Raw genomic sequence first — 21,018 nt, 5'->3', positions numbered from 1 at the left:
CATGAAGAGCACATGCTCCTCATAGTCTGTGCCCTTCCATGTCTCCATGCCCACTTTATCACCAAAGGCTCGAACAGCGCTTCGGCGGACATCCTCCTAAGGAAAGCGTTGGGAGCTTATCCAATGAAATATCAATTGCTACTCACTAGAATCTTCCTCCAAATATTGTCATTCACCCCATGCCCCAGTCCCATTATCGCTCTAAGCGGCTTGGAGGATTTGGGATCTGAGATGGGGTAGGAGATGTCAGGGTCAAAATGGAGAGCCCCAGGGGGGGGGGATACCTCTGGTGAAGAGGGAGAAGTTCGAGCAGGAGAGAAGGAGGCATTGTTGTGGAAGGAGGAGGCGGCGGCGACACCGTGGACATCAGCTGCAAGAGGCAGGAGTCAATGCATGAGCAACCTAGTCAACAACAAGGGGAATAGGAAGGAACAGAAGATGTATCATACCTGTTCTCTGGGATTGTTGATATTCCTGGGATTCGGCCAAGAGTCCATCGATCAGCTCTTGGTCACTCCGAGTCCTCCTTGGATGAGGATGGGAGGGGACATCAAGATGGGTTTGAGAGGGTCCGGGTTGCGCAGAGTGAGACTCCCCCATAGAATACGGTACAAAGCGGTTTACACCTCTTTGGCCACCACTTCTCTGCCCACCGTTTGATGAAGATGCAAGAAGAGGACTGGATGGTGTTGGTGAGACTGGGCGAGTGTTGGACCTGGTTGGGCGGGGCATTGTAGGTAGAATGACTAGAAATAGAAAGTGAGGTTGTGAAAGATTTAGTGAGATTTTGTGTTGAACTTTCTGGCATCACACTGTAAAGCCAGGACTATGGACTTATTATATAAGTACTACATGCACTCACTGCATTATTTGCCACTCTAACTATGCTTGCTGCGCTTCTGCTCCAAAATCCCACTCTGATCTCATATGATATCATCCCTGCACTTTCCTCACCACAGCATCTCCTGTGACCTATAGTGAGAATGCGTTATGTCCCTGACGACATTTTTTTGGCTGATGAAGTGGTGAGGGGAATCTTAAAAAAAAAGAGGAAGAAATAGAAGATTCAATGGAAGCACTTCGAAAGAAGAGAGATGAGCGAGGTTGACCTTGTTACAATTATAGTGTAATTAAGCGCCATTGCCAAAAATCAGTCATGTGAGATGAATGCACCAAATTTAATCTTTTGTCATTTCATCATCTTCTATTATGCATGATTGTTGCTATCATCCAATCATCTTCGTTTCTCGTTGTCCACTCTTTCAACCAGCTATCGCAAGAAATATGCCCACAACAGACTACAAAGCACGCATCATCGAATGCAACTGTACACTGTCGTACTGCGACCGACGAGTTACTGTAGTCACATGAACCAGACACCTTGAGAAGATGAGGACCCTACAACAAGCGCAAGAGGGGGATGCCAGTAACAATTCCGTCATGCCAGGGGAAGCAGAGGGAACTAATGGTGGAGCACAAGGGGACGGAGATGCAGAAATGTCTGAGGTGAGTCTTCGGCCAACGCACACTGACATTTCCACACCCCAGAGCAGCATCTTTGTCGACCATTCCCCAGCTTCAGTGTCCAATCCTGCTTTTCAGACATTCATCAACAACAGTCTTTCCAGAGTGCAGTGCCAGATTTCAGTGTCGGACAACGAAGATGATTCAGCAGCGCCATCTGTTTCTGGAGAGCATGGCACTGAGTCAGAGGAAGAATTAAGGGATGCGCAGTCCCATCTAGACGTGGGGGGGAGAAGGGAGGATATGGAATCATGGGATGAGCAGGCTGTCGCCAGAGAAAAGAGGGAAGCAGGTCCGAGATGTAAGTTCTGTTTTCATAAGGATTTCTATTCACCAACTCATTGTCTCATTATCCGATAGTGTATGCAATGAGCGAAGAAGACATTGATAAGATTGGCCTATATAGTTGGAAGGTCGATCACAACATCTCACGAGCTGCATACAACAGTCTTCCAGACCATGCCAACAATATACCGTTCATCTCCCTCAAAGAGGCACAGTCTCTAATCGACAATTATTCAGACACCCTTTGCGATTATTATGACATGTGCAAGCACTCTTGTCTTTGCTTCGCCGGCCCTTATGCTAAAGATCAGAAGTGCTCCAAGTGTGGTGCAGACAGATTCGACCGAAACGGGAAACCATTCCAAAGGTTTTTGTACATCAAGATTATTCCAAGGCTTCAGAAGATGTACAACCACCCATCAACAAAGGAAAGACTCATGTACCGAGACAAGAGCACCCGCGAATACGATAACTCCAATATCCAAGACATATTTGATGGGAGTATGTACAGAATACTCTTGGAAAAAGAGATTGAGGTGGATGGAAGAAAGCTCGGAACCAAGTACTTTGCCGATGACAGAGATATTGCTCTCTCATTCTCATCGGATGGGTTCTGCCCATTTGACAATGGCTCAGGGACGTGTTGGCCTCTGGTGCTTTTCAATCTCAACCTACCACCAGAAGAAAGGGTCCATACCCGCGAGATACTGTCGGTGGGACTCATCCCAGGCCCTAAAAAGCCAGAAGATTTTGATTCTTTCATCTACCCATTAGTGGAGGAGCTTTTGCAACTCACAGTTGGAGTGCATACATGGGATGCCGATCTGGGAAGTTTTTTTACACTCAGGGCACATCTCCTTTATGTTTCAGGGGATACACCTGCTGTATCAATGATCATGCACATGAAGGGCACTGGAAGCTTCCACCCCTGTCGGATGTGCAATGCAACCTCAGTCTGACATTCCCAAAACTGTAACCCCAACCAACTGTACCTCCCCCTCCAATCATCTGCGACCGATCCGACTGTACCCGACCATGATCCCTATAACCTACCTTGTCGCACCCATTACCAGTTCATTCGCCAAGCCCGAGAGGTGGCTGCTGCATCTAGCGCAGCTGAGAAAGAAAGACTTGGGCAGAAACATGGTATCAAGGGTCTGTCCATCCTTGAAAAACTCCCCACTATCGACTTTCCTCTTTCATTCCCTGTCAATGCAATGCACAACCTTTTTGAGAACATCCTCAAACTTCAAGTTAACCTTTTCTCAGGGGCTGTCAAGGACTTGGCTGATGAGGACTTTGTCCTTACTACTCGTCAGTGGGCAGCTGTTGGCGAAGCAACTGCTGCTGCCGGTGCGACAATCCCCTCATCATTTGCCGCTAGACCACCGGACTTCGTCAAGAATAGGCAGGCATGCACAGCTGACACATGGTCTTTTTGGCTGCAGTATATTGCACCGGTTTTGCTGGATGGATTACTTGAATCAAGGTTCTACAAGCATTTTATGCGGTTTTTGAGCCTTTTCAGAGAATGCCTGGCCTATGAGATGCCGAGGGAACGCCTTGCGGGTCTGAAGACAGACTGGATTAAGTGGGGTGTGGACTTTTACCGGTGAGTTGCATATTCAGATTACATTATGAACTCTTCTTAGACATTGATTTCGTTTAGTCTCTACCATGAGAACAAGCCTAGCCATCTCCATGTTTGTTCGGCTCAGGTGCATTCAGTCTTTCACTTCGGTCTAATTATCGAGATGATGGGGCCCATTTGGGTATCGTGGCAGTTTGCAATGGAATGTTATTGTGGTGATCTTGGCCGAAATCTAAGGAATATGCGACACCCTTATGCTAGCATGTCCCAGCGGATTTTGGCCAAGAGTCATCTACAACACATTGCGAACAAATACGACCTTCACTGGGGAGGTAGAGGAAGGGTGAGCGATGATGAAGCCCCTAAGCGGTATGAGACGGTCTTGCCGTCATGTAAGTCCAAGTCATATCATATAGCGCTTGATGTATAATTGATGCCGGCTCAGATGCGCATTATGCTTTGTCCTCCCCGACCAATGACGCCCAAGGCGTCATCCGACACAACCTGATGAATAAGCTCATCAACACGATGACCACCCAACACGATATCCCACCGACTGTTGAGCTTAGAGCTTTAGTGTCAAAGGGAAAGTTGAGGGTGTGGAACCGTGTTCGAGTGTTGAATGGTGGCGATTCCATTCGTGTGTCGAGGATGGATACAGCTGAGGAGGACAGAAGGTGTGCCTCCTTTGTCTCGGTGAGTTAGACTCTATTTAGTCTGAAGAGAACTTTAGAAATTGATGATGAAATGTTGGTTGTAGTATATGGTGTCTATCGACTGGAATAGGCGCCATCCAACCAGGCATGTCGAGTTTGAGGACCACCTATGTTATGGTGAGCTCCTGAACTTGATCACCATTGACCTCCCCCATCACCCGAAATCCTCCGACACCCCTCCTGTTACTCTCGCCTTCGCCCACATCAAACCAGCGGTGTCACATAAGCACCGTATTGGCAACCATGAATGGAGCTATTATAAAGAGTACCAGGCGGAGGAGATGGTGGATCTGGCCTCTGTCAATGAACTGGTTGGAAGGGTTAAGAGTATCTCAAAACCTGGCACGACCTATATAATTGACAGGGGCACGCCCTACAGCCGCGTGTCTTTGGTGTAAGTGTAAATGGGCGGCTAAAGCGTTAGCTGGGGTTATTGAGTGGAGGATGGGTGTGGCAGGCCCCGTGCAGTTGAGTGTCTGTCCTCGGTCCATCGTTCAACTGAGTCTGTCTTTGTGTCTAGCTTCCATCATCTTCCATCATCTTCATCTTCATCTTCATCTTCATCTTCATCTTCATCTTCATCTTCATCTTCATCTTCATCTTCATCTTCATCTTCATCTTCATCTTCATCTTCATCTTCATCTTCATCTTCATCTTCATCTTCATCTTCATCTTCATCTTCATCTTCATCTTCATCTTCATCTTCATCTTCATCTTCATCTTCACCCTTGTCACTTATATTCCTACCTACCGACTTGCTTTCCTGTAGCTACCCACCATCCCTTCCCTGTTACTATTTACTTTACCTCTGTCACGGCCACTCTCTTCTTTCGCCTCTGTTCCGATTTACCTCAGTTTTGTCACGGCTCTTCTATATTTTTTCTTCATTTATCGTTCTCTCTTCTAGCCTCTTCTTTGTTTAGTTTCTCGTAGTTTGGTCTCCTTTTTAGAGCGAATGTCTCTATGCATGATGTTCCTAGCGCTGGGTGGGATCCGGGGGTGGAAAAGACCACAGAAGACGAAGAAGGAAATAAATGAGAATGCATCTCTATGCCATGATGCCATACGTAATATTTGGTCAGTAGTACAAGTCTTTTGAGACAAAAAATGATGACGTATATGCAAGTTGTAAATAAAGGCTTGAAACAAGCCCTAAATCGGATTGCCAGCCCAAGCCCGAAATGGTCTTATAAAACGCAAGCCTCAAAAAGGCTTAAAACGAGCCACAATTGTCAAAATAAGCCGAAAAAGGGATAGAAAAGTTTAAATTAAGCCGCCGCGGGTCCCATAGTGATAATAGTTGGATTTGGATACACAAAACTAGCATGGTGTAGTGCAATGAGCCTTCGGCCTCATAGACTAATGCCGCATCACAGTCAGAAGCTACTGCCAGTGACAGTGAGAAGAGAGATAGAGAAGAGAGAGAGAGAGATAAGGATATATCAGGGATCAGAAAGTCTTATAGGAGAACAAATGAGAGCCTGTGACAATAACTACCCCTTCCATGGGTAGCTGCCAAACAGCTTACAGAGATTCAAGTACATAGGTACATAACTGTTAGTTATGCTCATGGAGCCTATATTGCTATATTGTTTGATGCACACACAACACACAACAACTCAACATGAGACCTGAGTTCAATTATACCACTACACAACCTAATGACCTATCATCAGTATCACTACTAGGTAGATCGACCACCAACAGCCAAACTTAGGAAAGCTTTGTATTCCATAGAATTGGTACCAAGAAGCCGATATTCTGTTATCTGCTGTGGGTGGCAGTGGACCAGAACCAACTGGATCGTTTAACCAATGGAGACCTGGGTATTTCCCTACAACAGGTTGAATGCATACATTTTGCTTAGGAAGAGAAAACTATAACTATGTACCAATCAATCTATACATATACATGTATGTGTGAGGAAACAAACAGAAGTCCATTGAAAAAAGGAGGCAGAGATCTAGCAGAGTCCGCTGCTGCATTTCGGCAGCAATTGCCAGTCCTACGCATGATATTGCCAGTCCTATGCATGGGAATAAATATCATGCATAGGACAAAGGCTGGACAGAGCCTGATGCCGCGTTTCAGCATCAAATCACACCTACCAATGTCATCCAATGCATAGGAATAAATCCTACCATATGGTGAGAACAAGTGGTGGTAAGGGCTCTGCACTTACACTAGGCTCGACACAAGCCCCTCGATGGACATTGGTTCTTCTCCGATGAGGCACGAAGTTCCAAGGAAGGGCTTGTGTCAAGCCTACACTTACACAGTTGCTAATTTTTGAGCTGCTAATTCCTCTGATTTGCAGTCATCACTGTTATCATTCATCATCATAATAATTAAGATAATTAAGAATCTTGCACACCATCATCGCACCATGTCATGACTAAGTCACAATGGTTCATCTTTCCTTGCTCACATATTTTACCATCCAATGATATCTTCAGTACCTCTAGCAGCTGCCATTCTCTGAAAAAGCCCAGCAATATATCCCAGCTCAAATATGAAGCATCAAATCTTATTGAGCTGCTTCTGATCCTGGTCCTGGTACAACAGTTATATGCCACCTTGACAATCAATTTGACCACACTCAAAAAGGTTTCTCTCAGCATTTGGTGCGGACTCTCATGATTCTCAAAGCTGCATGTATCAGAGTGAAACCATGGATAGAAGTGGTTGTCTTGCTTTCACCACAAAGGACATTTCATCTTCTTCAAGCACTGTCCAGCTTCATAGCCGATTGTCATGGGCGTCATGTCAGTCAGCGTAGCTGCCTGGCACTCAACTCGGATGATGTAGAACTCGACAAATGAAAGTGAAGGATTCACGCCTAGCAGAGCCGGACGGAAGAATTGCCAGGCTGACAGAACAGAAGCTGGACTTAGAGGAAGGAATAGCCAGGGCCTGAAGGAGCAGGAGCTGGACTAAGGGCTGACTGAAGCGACTTAAAAGGAAAGAATGCTTGGAGGCAAGGTAGTGAGAAAGGACAACAGTATTGATTTTTTGAGGACTATGAAAACTACGAAAGACTATCTCCTTATATACCTTTCCTTTCCTTCTGCTTACTCATCTCTCTCGGGAGAAAGTTATGGCTAACTCGTGGCGGGGACAGAGCTGTCGGACCAGGGGGAAATGAACACTGACCAAGTGTTGGGGAAGAAGAGGAGAGTGCTGACCAGGCGAAACGAAAGAAGAGGCAAGCCGAAAGATGCCTCAGTTGATTTTGCAAGAATCAGGCGATAAATCGCGGTCGTCTGAGGTGGAGGTTTGTTTGGTTACTTTGGGGACATGGTGGAATAATATCCCATTGCCCGGTTATAGACGCCGCAGAGTGTGATTCTTGCATAACATCATGACACTGATCTTGGTGGCTTGCACTATTTACACTGCCCTGTGAAGTATCAATGGCGACAAAGGCTCGGTGAAGGTGTACAGGCGATTTTAATGAATCAAACAAACCTGGATTTCAAGCGAAATGTGAGTCCAGGATCTTAAAGCCTGCCAAATTGCTGATTTCTTTTTTTAGGCATGAATGACTAAGGCTGTTACGACTCGTCCCCAACAAGGTCCGGCCTTGGAGACGAGATAGAAAGCCGTAGTTTAACTAAGCAATGAGATATATGTATGATATACCTCTTGACACTTGTCTGTTGGCATATGGTATAGAGCGGAGGTATATTCGCTTGGGAAGATCAGGCAAGCTTATATACTAGTGGAGTAAGTTTATGTCGAAGGTGGTGCAAGGTAAAACGAGAGTGAGCACTGGGAGCTCGAGGACCTTTCGCAAAGTAACTTATGAAATATTGATCTTCGAGGGGAAGAAGATCAAGATCGAGGACAAAGCTCCCCTTTATATACTTCTACAGAAATCTATTTATATCCTTTGAGGTCCAGCTGGACCTTCTTCGTTATCTGAATCGGATCTTGCCTTCCTATTACGTAACTCCCTCCTATGATATCTTATCTCTTCTTCTTTGTGCAGGCTCATGACAAAGGCAAGCTTCATAAAACTATACTTCATTGTTTGCACCCACCTTGTGTTCACCAACAGGTCACAGAATCCCCAGGAGCATGCAGCTTTTCAGCTTTATGTTATGTTGGTCCGATTGGGCTGTAGAGGCATTGGTCATCACAAAGAGAATATGAAGTGGGTGAAAAGATGTGTATAAGCTGTAAATAAGTGATGTCAAGATGTGCACCACAAAGAGCCAAATAACTAACCACTCATATAGCTGAGACATCTTTTTTGTATACTCAATGCTGTATCAAAGCTCTCCATGAAACACTTCTTAACAAAGGTTTTTTGCACTGGCCTGATGCTGAAGAGCAGAGACTCATTCAGTGTGAAATTGGTTGCTACTCTTATATTCAGCAACTGTGTTGGGCTGTGAGATGGTTCTCAAATTGAGCTGGAGTATATCCCTGGCAGGGACATAAATTGCTGTTGTATGGGAGAAAGGATAAATATGGATTCAACATCATGGTGGTCTGTGATTACCAGCATAAAATTCAGTACATTCATACAGCCATGCATGATGGCTGCATGTCATGATCAAAAGGTCAACAAGGTGACCTGAGTGAGTCTGCATTTCGAGACTATGACCATAGTTAGCTGAAATACAGCTGTAGCTTTACCAATTGCCTGAGTGTTGAAGTGGAGGGTATCTGCCCTATGCATCCCTACGTATTCGGCGATAGCCTGGTGCGCCTATCTTTCTCTTTTGTTCTTCGTACCTTTCTATTCTCTTTTGCTCTTAGGCATTATTGCCCATATTCCTTATTGTACAGAGGAATTCTTTTCTGACAGGCAGGACCTCCTTGCTGACAGTGGCTATGCTGCAAACAGCTATAATATACCTTACCAAGTTTTAAATGTGTTGGGGGTAGAGGTGCAAGAAATAATGCCTGGCACCCTCCCATATCAACTTCAATGATTGTGTGAAGAAAGTATAAGTGGAAGTTGAGCATACTATTGCTTACTGGAAAGCATGCTTCCAAAGCATCAAGCCCATGTCAACACAGATAAAGTCGACGTCTTCCAACAAGCATATTTTGCAAGCATCCAAATGAATTCATGTATGTGGTATGTGATTATTTTGTAGTTCCTTCTGATGTTGTATGACAGGTATGACAGAGTTAGTCTAGCTTCTTAATTAGATAGATGACTATGTAGTCTTTTTTCAGTCAGACTCTATACCATATATTCATTTTCCCTTTTGTAACTTTCTGGTCTTTCTCATCTCTATCTTGTACACTGCTCTCCGAGTCTGTTTGTATGAAGGTGCTGAGTAAAGACCAGTTTGACAAGGTAACCACTCTGTTACATAATTTTGTACTATCTGAAAAAGGTTTGGATGATGAAGATGTTATTGACTGAGCAGAACTACAACAGATTATGGAAGAAGAAGCTGAAAATCAATGCTGACTCTTCACCGCAGCCTCAGATCTGATGGATGAGGAAGATCATCAAGCAAATGACCGACAGTGAAGAGAAGTTTTGAAGGAAATCGAGATTCTACACTGGGGCAAAAAACTGTATACCAGAATATAAATGATATTTAAATGATATTCAGAACAGTCGTCGAGACTCCCTATCAAAGTGAGGAAGTGTGGAACTTGGAAATGTAGATTTTGATCCTACATAACCAAACATTTCTGCATTTCAGATATCAAATCTAGAATGGCCTTTCATGACCAGCAATTTCTATATACGCTTGCTTTTCAACTTCGTCATAACTTTTCCCTAAGACATTATACCTTTTCCAAGTATCCAAAAGCTGGACCATCCTTTTCCCGATCAGCTTGATTTTGCTGGCCCTGGAATTCTGCTCAGCATCTTCCTCATCCTGCTTTCTCTTGGCATCCTCCACCTTCCATATCTCCTCTTCCCTCTCAGTCTGCTTCCTTCATGCCTCGGTGTCTGCCTCCAATTTGCATTGCTCAGCCGAACGTACTGCGGCTTCCAATTGCAACAAAGCTTCCTTGACATGAAGTTCTGCCGAAAATCAGCTATCTTCTTTCTCCCACTGTAAGAGTTGTCATCTGCCTTCACTTTGGTAAGGACCTTTTTGGCATTGGTTGCAGATCCCTGGCCAGCCTCGCCTAAAATTGGGGATTTTTCTCTATCTCCATCACCACTTTCCTCTTCCTCATGATTTCCCTCCTCCTCTCTATATCAGCAGTCTACTTCTGCAAGTGCATCCAAGCTGTCTGGGTTGTTGATCCTTGACTCCATGTCCCCTGCTTCGGTAGAAGGTGAAGCAGTGTGGTTGGAAAGTGATGTCAGTCCAAATAAGTCATGTACAGAGTTCCCATCTGAGAAATCGCCAATTTTATCACACAAAGCAGGGTATAATGAGTGATAATATTTGCAGGTTTCTAGAAGTTTATCTTGAGTGACAAAAGAGTCAGAAAATAAGTTGTCTTGATATGTTTGAATAGAAGATCACCAACCATTCCAGGTATGAATGTCTCTCTTGTGATCCTTTTCAGACACTCCCTCCCCAGTGTTCTTAATGAGGGTATTCGCTGCCATAAATGCCGCCTTAATTTTCATCATCTAAAGATCATCAGTCCAGAACATCCCTGATTAAGGCACCACTCACTTGACCATTGACAGCCATTGGCATCAGTAGTTTACAAGGGATCCCATGGCACTCGAGAAATGGTAGCATGTACTGTGCAATAACCCCCAATTTGTTGCTTGAATTGTTCCATTTCTGGTATGATTCAGGGTCTGCCATATAGTGAATGAGAATTTCTTCTGCTGAACGACCATCGTGTGCCCAGAAGCCCTCTCTGCTAACCCTTGAAACCTTGTATATGACTTGTCATGCTTATTCTTTTTCGTAATACCCTGACTGACAGGAGTATGAGCATGGGATGGGGTGACAAAGGGTTCATGTTTATCCATTTTGTGGACTTGCAGAGTTGTAGGTTTTATGGAAAGAAACAGTATGTCTGTTGTTGTTATCAATGTTTTGCCATGACTTAAGTCCTCAGCATGCAGACATGAATAGTTGAGGCATGAATTTATTTGCAATTTTCCCAAAAAACTGGGATTAGAATAGGAAAGAAGAATTAGAACAGCACAAATCATGGGTTTCTTGTTTTTTGGTGCTTGCTAATTTTTTCTCAGCCAAAACTAGGGAACAGAATTAAAATTGAAAAAAGAATTAGAATTAGCCCTGAAAAATAAGAAATCCATATTTGAAACGTACTATTCTCTGCTGAAGGAATATTGGCCAGTGAGACTGTTTTGTCCTCCACTTTCTCACAGATGAAGTCGTGTCTCATGTCAATGTGTTTTGACTTCTCATGATTGACTGGATTCTTTGAGAGTGCAATAGCACCAGCATTGTCATTGACAAGTTGCAATGCTTGGTCCCTTAGTCCAAGTCCTATATCCTCCAACAAAAGTCTTAGCCAGACAGCCTGTTTTGCTGCATCAGCAGAAGCCATGTATTCTGCTTCTATGGTTGAGAGTGCCACAGTTGGCTGTCTTTTTGGTTTCCAGGCAATAGTTCCACCATAAACCTTGAAGATGTAGCCTGTAGTGGATCTCCTTGTATCCATATCTCCTCCCCAATCTGCATCCACATAGCCCAGTACCACTCTCTTGCTTAAGTGAGCATCAAATGTTACCGAAAACGCTGCCAATTCCTTATCAAGTAGCTCGGCTATAGTGCCGAACACAATAGTTGGGAACCTGAAACCGCTTTATAAAATGCTTCAGAGATTGTTGATCAGTACAAGTCAACACACCAATTATAGGAAATCAAGTTCATAGTAACATACATTTTATTTTGATATTTATTGAAATTGTGGTCAAAAGAAAAGAGAAAGAAAGAACAATCTACAGACAGGTCAAAGTTGAAACAGACCGAAACAACAATAAGCCATCTAAGAGTTAGTATTAGTAAAATATATCTGTAGTAGTTTATAGATCTTGTTTTTGGCCGTGAGAAGAAAGGCGAATCAATGGAAAACACACCTAGATTAAGAGAAGAACAGAAAACAGACCCACCATACAGGGCCTACTCCTCGGACGACTCATCCCCATCACCACGCTTCCTCTTGCGCGACATACCCAACGCCACCTGCAGTTCCTCCCGAAACCTCCCCCGCATCTCCTGCCTCCGGACTTCCAGCACCTCCTCCTCCATGAGGTAGGCAATGATTGCCTGTTGTACACCCTCGAATACAATGGAAATGCTGGTCTCACTACATTCACACATTAGCACGTGAATACCCACGCCTTGCAAACAAGCCACTGCGCCATTCACCTCGCACTCGAGATAGGTGACGAAACCTCCCAGCCTGTCGACTACCCTACCCATCAGCTGGCACACTTTCAATCACCGATCAATCACTCGCCACATCCAAAGCCCTACCCCCGCTGGTGTTACGCGAACAGCGAACACCCTTCACTGTACACTGACCACAAGTCGAGGACAACAAGAAGGCCCGACATTCAGCACCAACCCCATGGCACTGGTCACAAGGGGCAACCACTGGTGCCCTCTGGCGTTCTTCGACCCTACGCCTCCTCTGGTCCCGGCGCAGGGCCTCCTTACACCATCAGCTCCTCAATTGAGTCACGCACAAACCCAAACGGTTACCCTCACCTGATGGCGTTGAGCATACCCCTCATCTGAGGTCTTCTCCCTCTCCTTAACCACTTCGACAGCCCCCTCCACGCGAGCACCAAAGAGTAATTCCGCACCCTGCAAACGTGGTAGTCGCGGATCCACAGGTCGAGGAAGCGAAGCCGAGAGAACAGAATCCCCCACTGTCTCCATCGGTACTCCACTATCGTGCGTCGCTGTGGCCCATCCCATAGATGGGAAGGCGAAATCCTATTCAACACTCAGCATCAGCACCTTACAAACACGTTGATCAAAGAAAACCCTGATGCAGTTGTCAGAACTACTCGGCGACACAGCAGATGCGGCAACCACCGATACCCCATTATCCGTTATTTATCACATCATCAGCTGTATTATTTAGGTACTTTCAATTTAACGTTTTGGTCGGACCAAAACCCAAAATTCACATTTTACGTAAGTACCAAAACGCGTTTTGGTCGTGTATCGTGTTTATTTTGGTCGACTTCTGGGTTCGACCAAAACAAGTTTTCCCCGGGCCCTCTTGCGTCGTCATGCGACTTGTCCACCTACATTATTATTATCTTCATTATTCATGGTCAATATGAGATGCGAAAGTATATGTGCTTGGGAAGATCAGGCAAGCTTATATACTAGTGAGGTAAGTTTATGTCAAAGGTGGTTCCAGGTAAGACGAGAGAGAGCAATGGGAGCTCGAGGACCTTTCGCAAAGTAACTTATGAAATATTGATCTTCGAGGGGAAGAAGATCAAGATCGAGGACAGAGCTCCCCCTTATATACTTCTACAGAAATCTATTTATATCCTTCGAGGTCCAGTTGGAGGTCCAGCTGGACCTTCTTATCTGAACGGATCTTGCCTTCCTCTATTACATAACTCCCTCCTATGATCTCTTATCTCTTCTACTTTGTGCAGGCTCGTGACAGATGATGAGAACAAGAGTTAGATTTATATACATAAGCTAATTCCCCATACAAACCTTAAAAGTTAAAAACTAAGACCGATCTTAGCTAACTAAGTCAGGTCTTAACTTTTATATTTGAAACGGGCTATTGAAATGTAATTGAATTGTTGCTGACTCAATTCCTTGCTTCAACACCATTATCAGAACTCCAACTAAAACAGCTAACTCCCAGCCTCAGTCTAATATTCAGTTCTTGCCAATATAGATATTTTCCTTTATCCTACAAGTAACACATTTATCAATACATAACACTTCAATGAATTCTCTTCCCTTTGCCCATCAAAGTGCTATTGTTCTTCCGCTTCTGAGAAGACTTTTGTCCAGCTGTAGCTTGTGCTATTTTCCTTCTGGCCAAGTATAGAATCCTCTTTTCTCCTAGTCTAACAACAGCAGCAGACTCATTTCTTCCCAAAGAAGTCACTGGTTTATCATCAGCCCCATGATATGAACTTCTCACTACTTTGAGATCATGCTAAAAAATGAAGACACATTATTACCAGTAACAATCAGCAAGCAAGCTGTGATAACATGACATACCTCTATGTTTTGCTTATACTGGGCCAGCCTTTGATTAATAATTTCATGCAGAACATCAGCCACTGTTTCATCAATTATGGCACGCGGCATTCTGCCCTTCTTGTGTGCTCTATCCCAATCTGAGTCATGAAGTAGTAAACGGATGAATGAGATTAACCCATCATCAATATCGTGTGAGAAGTTCAGAGGAAATATACTAATCATGGTTACTAAGGAAAGCAAGCCAATATAAAATGCAGATCACTCACTCCTCTTGCCCTTCTTCAAGCCACCAATCAATGCGATCTTGCAGAGTTGCCTTCATGTGTGCTCCACCCAACTTTGTGGTCACACACCCCACAATGAGATCGCCCTGAAGCAACACTTCATCTCCAGGATTTCCATAAGGCCATGAACCTAATTCGGTCTCGTTGAGTAAGTCTAGCATATCTGATGGCAAAGGCAGAACATCAACATGACCATATTTGCGAAGGAGTTCAGAGTTAGGAGGGGAATCATAGGTGTTGTACTGTTGCCAGATCATATTAGTCTCTCATCAATCCAAATCTTAGCATAATGAAGATGGCCTACTATTTGTTCTGATTGCTTTACTAATTGAGTAGACTTCATTACAACTCCTTCATCAAAGCCCTCAATAGTGTCCTCATCAACATACAGATGGGCATTATCCTTCCCCCAGGCAGCATTCAGCATATCGGCAAAGGGAATCATGACAACCATCTCCTCCTCATCTTCATCATCACTTTCCTTTTCACTATTACCATCCGATCTAGACTGTGAGTGTGATCGTCCAAAGCGATGGAGAGGTACAGTGAAGGAACGAGAAAGAATCCTAGATCCTTGAATGTGGAAGGCGTCCATAGTTATATGGGGTGAATCTACAGGGAATAGATCAGGATGGGCCTAATCGTCCGTTACATGTTTGAGCATGATCAGTTTAACATCTGAGGGATGAACTAACTTTGATAAATGGTGCCAATACGCTAGTATATTCAGCTTCTGCGTCCTCTCTCCCGATACGATCTATGTAAATCCTGTAATTAGTATTATGATAGTATCGTGGAAAGGCAGACATACCTGCAATGTCCGTCCCCGATAGCTGTTCTCTCTGCCGTTCAGTCCAGAACATTGGAGTCTCAAACAACACAGGCATATTTGCTGATAAGCGTCAGACCCAACAGCACATGATATTACCAAAACAGACTTACCAAGATACCCTGCCCAGCGACTTTTTGATCCTTTGATAGTTTCCCACATCATCACTAGTATGAGTTGCGCCCATCCTTTATTGAGCTGATCCCACTCAGAGGCATCGAGATGATCTTTCAGATCAGAAGTATAAGCTGACAAAATGAGGTCGTCGGGTACATGGAACAAAGGAGTTCCTTCCTGTAATGATATACATTCAGTTGTGTTCCCTCTGCAATCCATATCCTAAGATGATCGTACCTCGATGTCTTTGACAGCTACAGCACCATACCCCATACCTGGAACCGAAACAATGTCTACTAATTCTTCGTTATACCATCCTCCAGATTCCTTGAACCATGTTAAGAATTTTTGACTTTCGAAGGCCTCAGCCTGTATAAGAGCTTGCGAGGTCATTTGTATTTCAGTTGGAGCCACGAAGGTGTTATTTGATGAAAATGAAATGGTCCCACTTCACAATGGCAGACTGAACTGTCCGTGCCCGAGGATCGCTGCGACCTTCTTTATTTCTTTTCACGCGCTCGAATTGAGAGACGATTTGGCAGTGGAAAATCGGATTGCGCTGCTCAGTGAGAAGAGAGGCTGTAATAAGAGATCGATTGGTCAGCGATTGACTGACGAGGGAGCGAACGAACAATAAATAAATTGACTGGACAGACACTTTTTCGGGAGTATGTGGTCACGTGATTATGCACTTACCTCGTTCGGTCGGCCGTCGGGCGCAAATTAACAATCCGTCCTTCCTACTTACTATATGATTAGTATTTCACTGAAATAGGCAACAGTCGCCACCGCCTCGTTCTTCCAACCTACGTTTACGTCTTTCCATCCTGACTATATCGGACAAGAACCATAAGATTGTCACTGACCTATTCAATCATATAACCAGAATGCCTGTCCCCGCTCAACTGCGCACAATAGCTCCAGAGAAAATCAAGGCAGCCGTCTCTCCTAGCGCGATCTCAGCGTTTACACAGACACGTCATCGTCCGGGGGCTGGCTCTGCTAATAATAAACTTCAAGCCACAACAAGGCCTTCTACAAGAGCTTCTGCTCGCATTGAAGATGTCTCTTCCTATGTTGTTGCTTTGCTTCAAGGCAAAGGTAGACTTTCTTGACCCATTTTACTCACTTTATATCGCTAAGCCACGCTGTTCAGGTCATGGAGTTGAAATTGGTATAGCTGCAATAAGTTTATTGACCGGTCAGGTGAGCTGTGCAGGTATTTTGTGATACAAGTCTAATACCAGTAAAACAGACTGTCATCACTCAAGTGAGATGTTCCGCTACTGCAATCTTCATATGAGTTTGCGAACTTGATTGCTGACTGAATTGATAGGTTGCTGACAATGCCAGTCAGTCTACCACTATGGAAGGTCTGAAATAATACCATGCCGTAGCTGATCTTTTCAGGCTTTGAAAAAACTGTACAGCAGCTTTATTCCCATCCACCTAACACAATCATTGTTCCAGATACCATGTTAAAGAGTGGAGCTGCGGAAGCCAGTTACGGTGACCAGAGGGATATCAACGTAAAGGAGCACCTCATGAGTAGGCTAGAAGACGAATATGAGATTGAATGTATTGGTGTGGACCGCAGTCACTGGAATCGAGAAACTGGTATGTCACTGTAATGTCGTTCTTTTCACCAGAGGCTGGTCCTCCTTCTTATCCACATTTTTCAGGCCGTGATTTTGTCGAGGACTTGGCAGTTGATGACGAGCTCAAAGCATCTATCCTTATGGCTATTGAAAACAAGTGATGTATCAAAAGGCACTCATGCTCGCTGAAGACTGATGACCCAATAGATTCTATGCCCTATGTGCTCTTTCTGGATTGTTCAGATATTTACAGGTATGGAGGAACATTGAATTTCCGGAGCGCAGTCTGAGGATGAAATATGTGGTCTCTGAAGGTACGGTGCTATCTTCTGCTCACAACAAGGCGACTTCTTGTGCTCATCATGTTTACCACAATGCTATGTAGGGACGATGTTCATTGATATTGAAACTGCCAAAAATCTGGAGCTCGTGCGCAATAATCTCACAAATAAGGCCACCCATACGTTGTACTGTGAGTAAAAGTTTACGTCTATGGGTATCCAGTCCAAGATTAATGTACTCTGACGTTACCGGTAGCTGTTTTGAACCATTGTCATACTCCTATGGGTATGCGACTTCTTAGGACATGCATACTCCAACCAAGCAATGGTACAGTTGTGATGTTTCACTAAAATCTTCCGCTCATGTCTAGCATCTGAAAGTTCTTAGTGATATAGAAGGAAGACTTGATGCTGTTCAGGGTGTGTGGGCCAGCAACTGTGTCAGAAATATGCAATATGCTAATGAGCAACAGAACTTGTGACAGCGCAAGAGAAGCTCACAGTTTTGAGGTCAAAGTTGTCTGTTATGTCTAAGGTGTGTACTAGCATACAATGGTCATCATCATACCTCATTATTTGCGAGCTGATGAATTGATTAGATGGATTTGGAGTCCATTGTTGCTCAGGCAAGTCGATGGGCTTGGTGTTTAATATCACTTGGCTTTCATGGTTAATCTGAGTGTTAGATTTCACATCAAAATCTGTCACAAACAGATGTGGCTATGACTGATCGCAGGATATCTCTGCTGCTCAACCTTGTGGACTACTTACAGAGCGTCAAATCAATCAATGCTGAGCTTGCAGGAGGACACTGTAAATTGCTTGGCATGATTGCTAGGGTATGTGACAATTATCTATTGCCTTGGGTTAAACTAAGAAGTCTTTATTCTTTGATAAGCGCCTTTCCGATAAACAACTTGGCAAGTTATCCAGCATTATCAACAGTGAGTGAAATAAGACATCTCTGCCTGCAATACTTAGAGTGAATCAGACTGTCTTTCCAGAGATTCGACAACGTTGAGGAAAAATGGAAAACACCAAAATGCCAGAATCGCTCGGTTGTTTGCTGTGAAAGCAGGTTTTGCACCTCTGCTGGATGTTGCTAGACAGACCTACCAGGAGAATCTTCAGGATATCTATGACTGTAAGTCTAAAACAAACAAGCCCATACATACATGGTACCTCTCTCACCCCTCTATATAGTGGAATTAGAAGTCAATGGTGAGTGTCGTGACTGTTACGACCACTAAAATAGTCATAAAGGAAAATATGGCTTGAGCTGCCAAGTTGAGAGTGTGGGAGGTACATTTCAATTTAGCATACCGTCAGGACAGCCTGAAAACTTGCTACCATCTGAATTTATTGGTACTGAAAAGGCTAAGCACAAGTGCATCACTAGTAGGAATGGATACACATGAGTTGTAACTGATTTGATCTTGCCAGAATTCGGTTCACAAGTCAAGAGCTTGTATGGTTACATTCATGGATGGACCCATTTTTGACCATGCGCCTGTAGCTCAAACGGTGTGCGAAACTGTCCCAATCTCATCAAGAGGTTCTGTTGATCAGTGGACAAACCATCAATGATCTTATCGCGCAAGTGAAGGGAAACTTGGGTGGGTGCTGTGTTGCATCAACCTGCTGCTGACAAACATATAAGGTGGACTATATCATTGTGCTGAAGCTGTATATTGCTGCCTATAACATCTCAGGTCTCAAATGTTTTTTTTATCTAATATAATACATAGATTGCAAGTCTTGACATGATCGCAAGCTTTGCCTTTAGTGCCTTCAGTAAGCTGACATGTTGACAATGAGTATGATGCTGATCCTCTCTCTAGACAGCAACTACAGTGAGTGACTAGTGATTGTAAATCATCTACTAGATGAATGACGAGCTAAGTGGCATCAGTTCGTCCAGATTTCAAGGATACTCTAGCGGTATATAAGACTCTGTATCATCCCTGACCAAAACTGATCAGAAGGACATTTGTAGATTCATGGTGGCCGCCATCCAATTTTGGACAATTTACTTGGTGCTGGTGATTGTATACCAAACAACGTGTGAGTATTTAAGCAGTTGGTTTCTTTTTTTTACTGATCTCACATAACAACTTAGTTATGCTGCAAGAGGTTCTGCCACTTTTCAAATCATTCAAGGTCCTAAGTTTGTCACTTTCTTTTTTTCTTAATCATTACTTTCTGATGGTGCTTTAGTATGTCGGGCAAAAGCACTTATCTAAAGCAGGTAGGGCTTTTGACTGTACAGGCTATGATTGGGTGCTTGTGAGTTGGAGACACTAAAACCATATCAAGCAGTTGAGATGACTAGTCCTCTCTTCTCTCAGTGTACCTGCGGAATATGCATGCTTTACAATTCATGATGCTCTTTTGAGTCGTTTATCAAATGATGGTAAGGAACAGGCGAATGTACACGATGACTTCATCAGCTCAAAGTTGTAGATTCAATGGAGAAATGTCTATCAACCTTTGCCTCGGAAATGGCTGCATCAGCCATGATACTGGGTGGGTCACAGTTCATTAACAGACTGCTCATAGTTAGGACTCGCAAGTCCTAGGTCACTTGTTCTCATAGATGAAGTGAGTGGTGTACTGGCCATGGACTATGTCATTGACAACATTCCCAAGTTGGGGAGGGGCACTTCAAGTCTGGAAGGCATGGGATTATCCTATGCCATAGCTGAATCGCTCATTAGGAGGCAAGTAAGTCAGTCTATTTGACAGACTTTTTCGCTTGTTGAAAATGCAGCAGTCTTTCGTCTTTTTCGCAACTCATTTCCAAGACCTTGCAGTAATTCTTGGGAATCTGTCTGGAGTTGTAAAGTCAGTCAAGACTGAAATATTCATCTTTTAGATACTGATGAACATGTCACAAGACTACACCTAAAGGTCCAGGTAACAAGCAGTATTCATTCTACATGGGGTCCACAATTACTTATCTGAGCTAGCATTGCAATACAGAAACCCTTTCACCAACAGAATTTGGCAGTACTTTTGCCTACAAAGTTGCTGAGGGTGCAGCTCCAATGGTGCACTATGGTTGGTGCTTTGTTTGGAACATATAGGGAATTTTGTCATCTAGCTAATAAACTGCAGGCCTCGAGATAGCTAAACTAGCCGCCCTTCCTTCAACGGTTTTGCAAAGAGCATCAGAGATTGCAACTCAACTGAGTGAATTGGAAGAACAGGGTAAGAATGTGATCTTTATATGAATTTGATACCAATCTGCATATATAGGTAGGCGGTCCAACTTAGCCAACACTAGCATGCGACGCCGAAAGATACTGTGGGAGGTAAGGTGTAAACAATTCTTCCATGGGCAGGATCGCTCAACGATATCTAGTTGAGGGCCAAACTGAAGCAGGTGCAAAGTAATTCAAGGCTTGATAATGAGACATTGGGAGAATTTCTTCTGAATCTTCAAGCTCAATGTTATCTGACTCTTCGTCAATCCCTAGAGATGGTTCAAACAACAACCAGTGGTAGTGAAACAGGGCATTAACAATCAGCTCATCAAAATCTAGTAATCTGATCCGAATTGATTCCGACATTTTTTTATGTGCTGCATAGGAAACAGATAAATGTAATTATTTCTCAAGTTGTTCAGATATGTGTGTCCAGTCAATTCTTTTTCCTGGCCATCCTTCTCCGCCA

The 21,018-nt window shown here is 43.8% G+C and overlaps 5 protein-coding genes across 5 annotated transcripts in view; 2 read left to right on the top strand and 3 right to left on the bottom strand.

Moving 5' to 3' along the window:
* Positions 1-1,389: 1,389 nt before the first annotated feature.
* Positions 1,390-5,039, top strand: CNBI2620 (hypothetical protein; the record flags this gene model as incomplete). The annotated part of the gene is made up of 8 exons (XM_768324.1): positions 1,390-1,825; positions 1,885-2,345; positions 2,373-2,762; positions 2,883-3,421; positions 3,479-3,792; positions 3,846-4,096; positions 4,161-4,510; positions 4,637-5,039. The coding sequence occupies 8 exons, from the start codon at positions 1,390-1,392 to the stop codon at positions 5,037-5,039; spliced, it is 3,144 nt and encodes a 1,047-aa protein (XP_773417.1).
* A 6,220-nt stretch (positions 5,040-11,259) lies between these two features.
* CNBI2610 (hypothetical protein) lies at positions 11,260-11,700 on the bottom strand (the record flags this gene model as incomplete). Its single annotated transcript, XM_768323.1, has 1 exon — positions 11,260-11,700. One exon carries the CDS (start codon positions 11,698-11,700, stop codon positions 11,260-11,262), a length of 441 nt encoding a protein of 146 aa, XP_773416.1.
* Positions 11,701-13,968: 2,268 nt separating this feature from the next.
* Positions 13,969-15,857, bottom strand: CNBI2600 (hypothetical protein; the record flags this gene model as incomplete). The annotated part of the gene is made up of 8 exons (XM_768322.1): positions 13,969-14,187; positions 14,253-14,448; positions 14,501-14,760; positions 14,823-15,155; positions 15,214-15,275; positions 15,330-15,410; positions 15,461-15,641; positions 15,702-15,857. 8 exons carry the CDS (start codon positions 15,855-15,857, stop codon positions 13,969-13,971), a joined length of 1,488 nt encoding a protein of 495 aa, XP_773415.1.
* Positions 15,858-16,351: 494 nt separating this feature from the next.
* On the top strand, positions 16,352-20,866 carry CNBI2590 (hypothetical protein; the record flags this gene model as incomplete). Its single annotated transcript, XM_768321.1, has 36 exons — positions 16,352-16,565; positions 16,621-16,670; positions 16,720-16,734; positions 16,801-16,816; positions 16,875-17,081; positions 17,147-17,219; positions 17,270-17,376; positions 17,448-17,534; positions 17,600-17,671; positions 17,725-17,763; positions 17,817-17,878; positions 17,943-17,986; positions 18,080-18,182; positions 18,242-18,287; positions 18,335-18,487; positions 18,547-18,564; positions 18,607-18,730; positions 18,787-18,811; positions 18,860-18,959; positions 19,004-19,029; positions 19,092-19,137; positions 19,185-19,196; positions 19,256-19,284; positions 19,340-19,407; positions 19,463-19,510; positions 19,561-19,629; positions 19,692-19,756; positions 19,807-19,869; positions 19,907-19,944; positions 19,993-20,067; positions 20,114-20,187; positions 20,241-20,259; positions 20,313-20,403; positions 20,461-20,553; positions 20,602-20,657; positions 20,708-20,866. 36 exons carry the CDS (start codon positions 16,352-16,354, stop codon positions 20,864-20,866), a joined length of 2,586 nt encoding a protein of 861 aa, XP_773414.1.
* Positions 20,867-20,951: 85 nt separating this feature from the next.
* Positions 20,952-21,018, bottom strand: part of CNBI2580 (hypothetical protein) — a gene marked incomplete at both ends in the record, with an annotated part of 1,424 nt that continues 1,357 nt past the window's right edge. Inside the window, one exon of the mRNA XM_768320.1 lies at positions 20,952-21,018. This exon is cut by the window's right edge and continues 663 nt beyond it. Coding sequence (XP_773413.1) covers positions 20,952-21,018 — 67 coding nt within the window.

This window comes from Cryptococcus neoformans, chromosome 9, assembly GCF_000149385.1.
Source record: "Cryptococcus neoformans var. neoformans B-3501A chromosome 9, whole genome shotgun sequence".
Classification (NCBI taxonomy): Eukaryota; Fungi; Basidiomycota; class Tremellomycetes; order Tremellales; family Cryptococcaceae; genus Cryptococcus; species Cryptococcus deneoformans.
The sequence above is the reverse complement of the archived record's forward strand: the minus strand, read 5'-3'. Positions and strand labels throughout refer to the sequence as shown.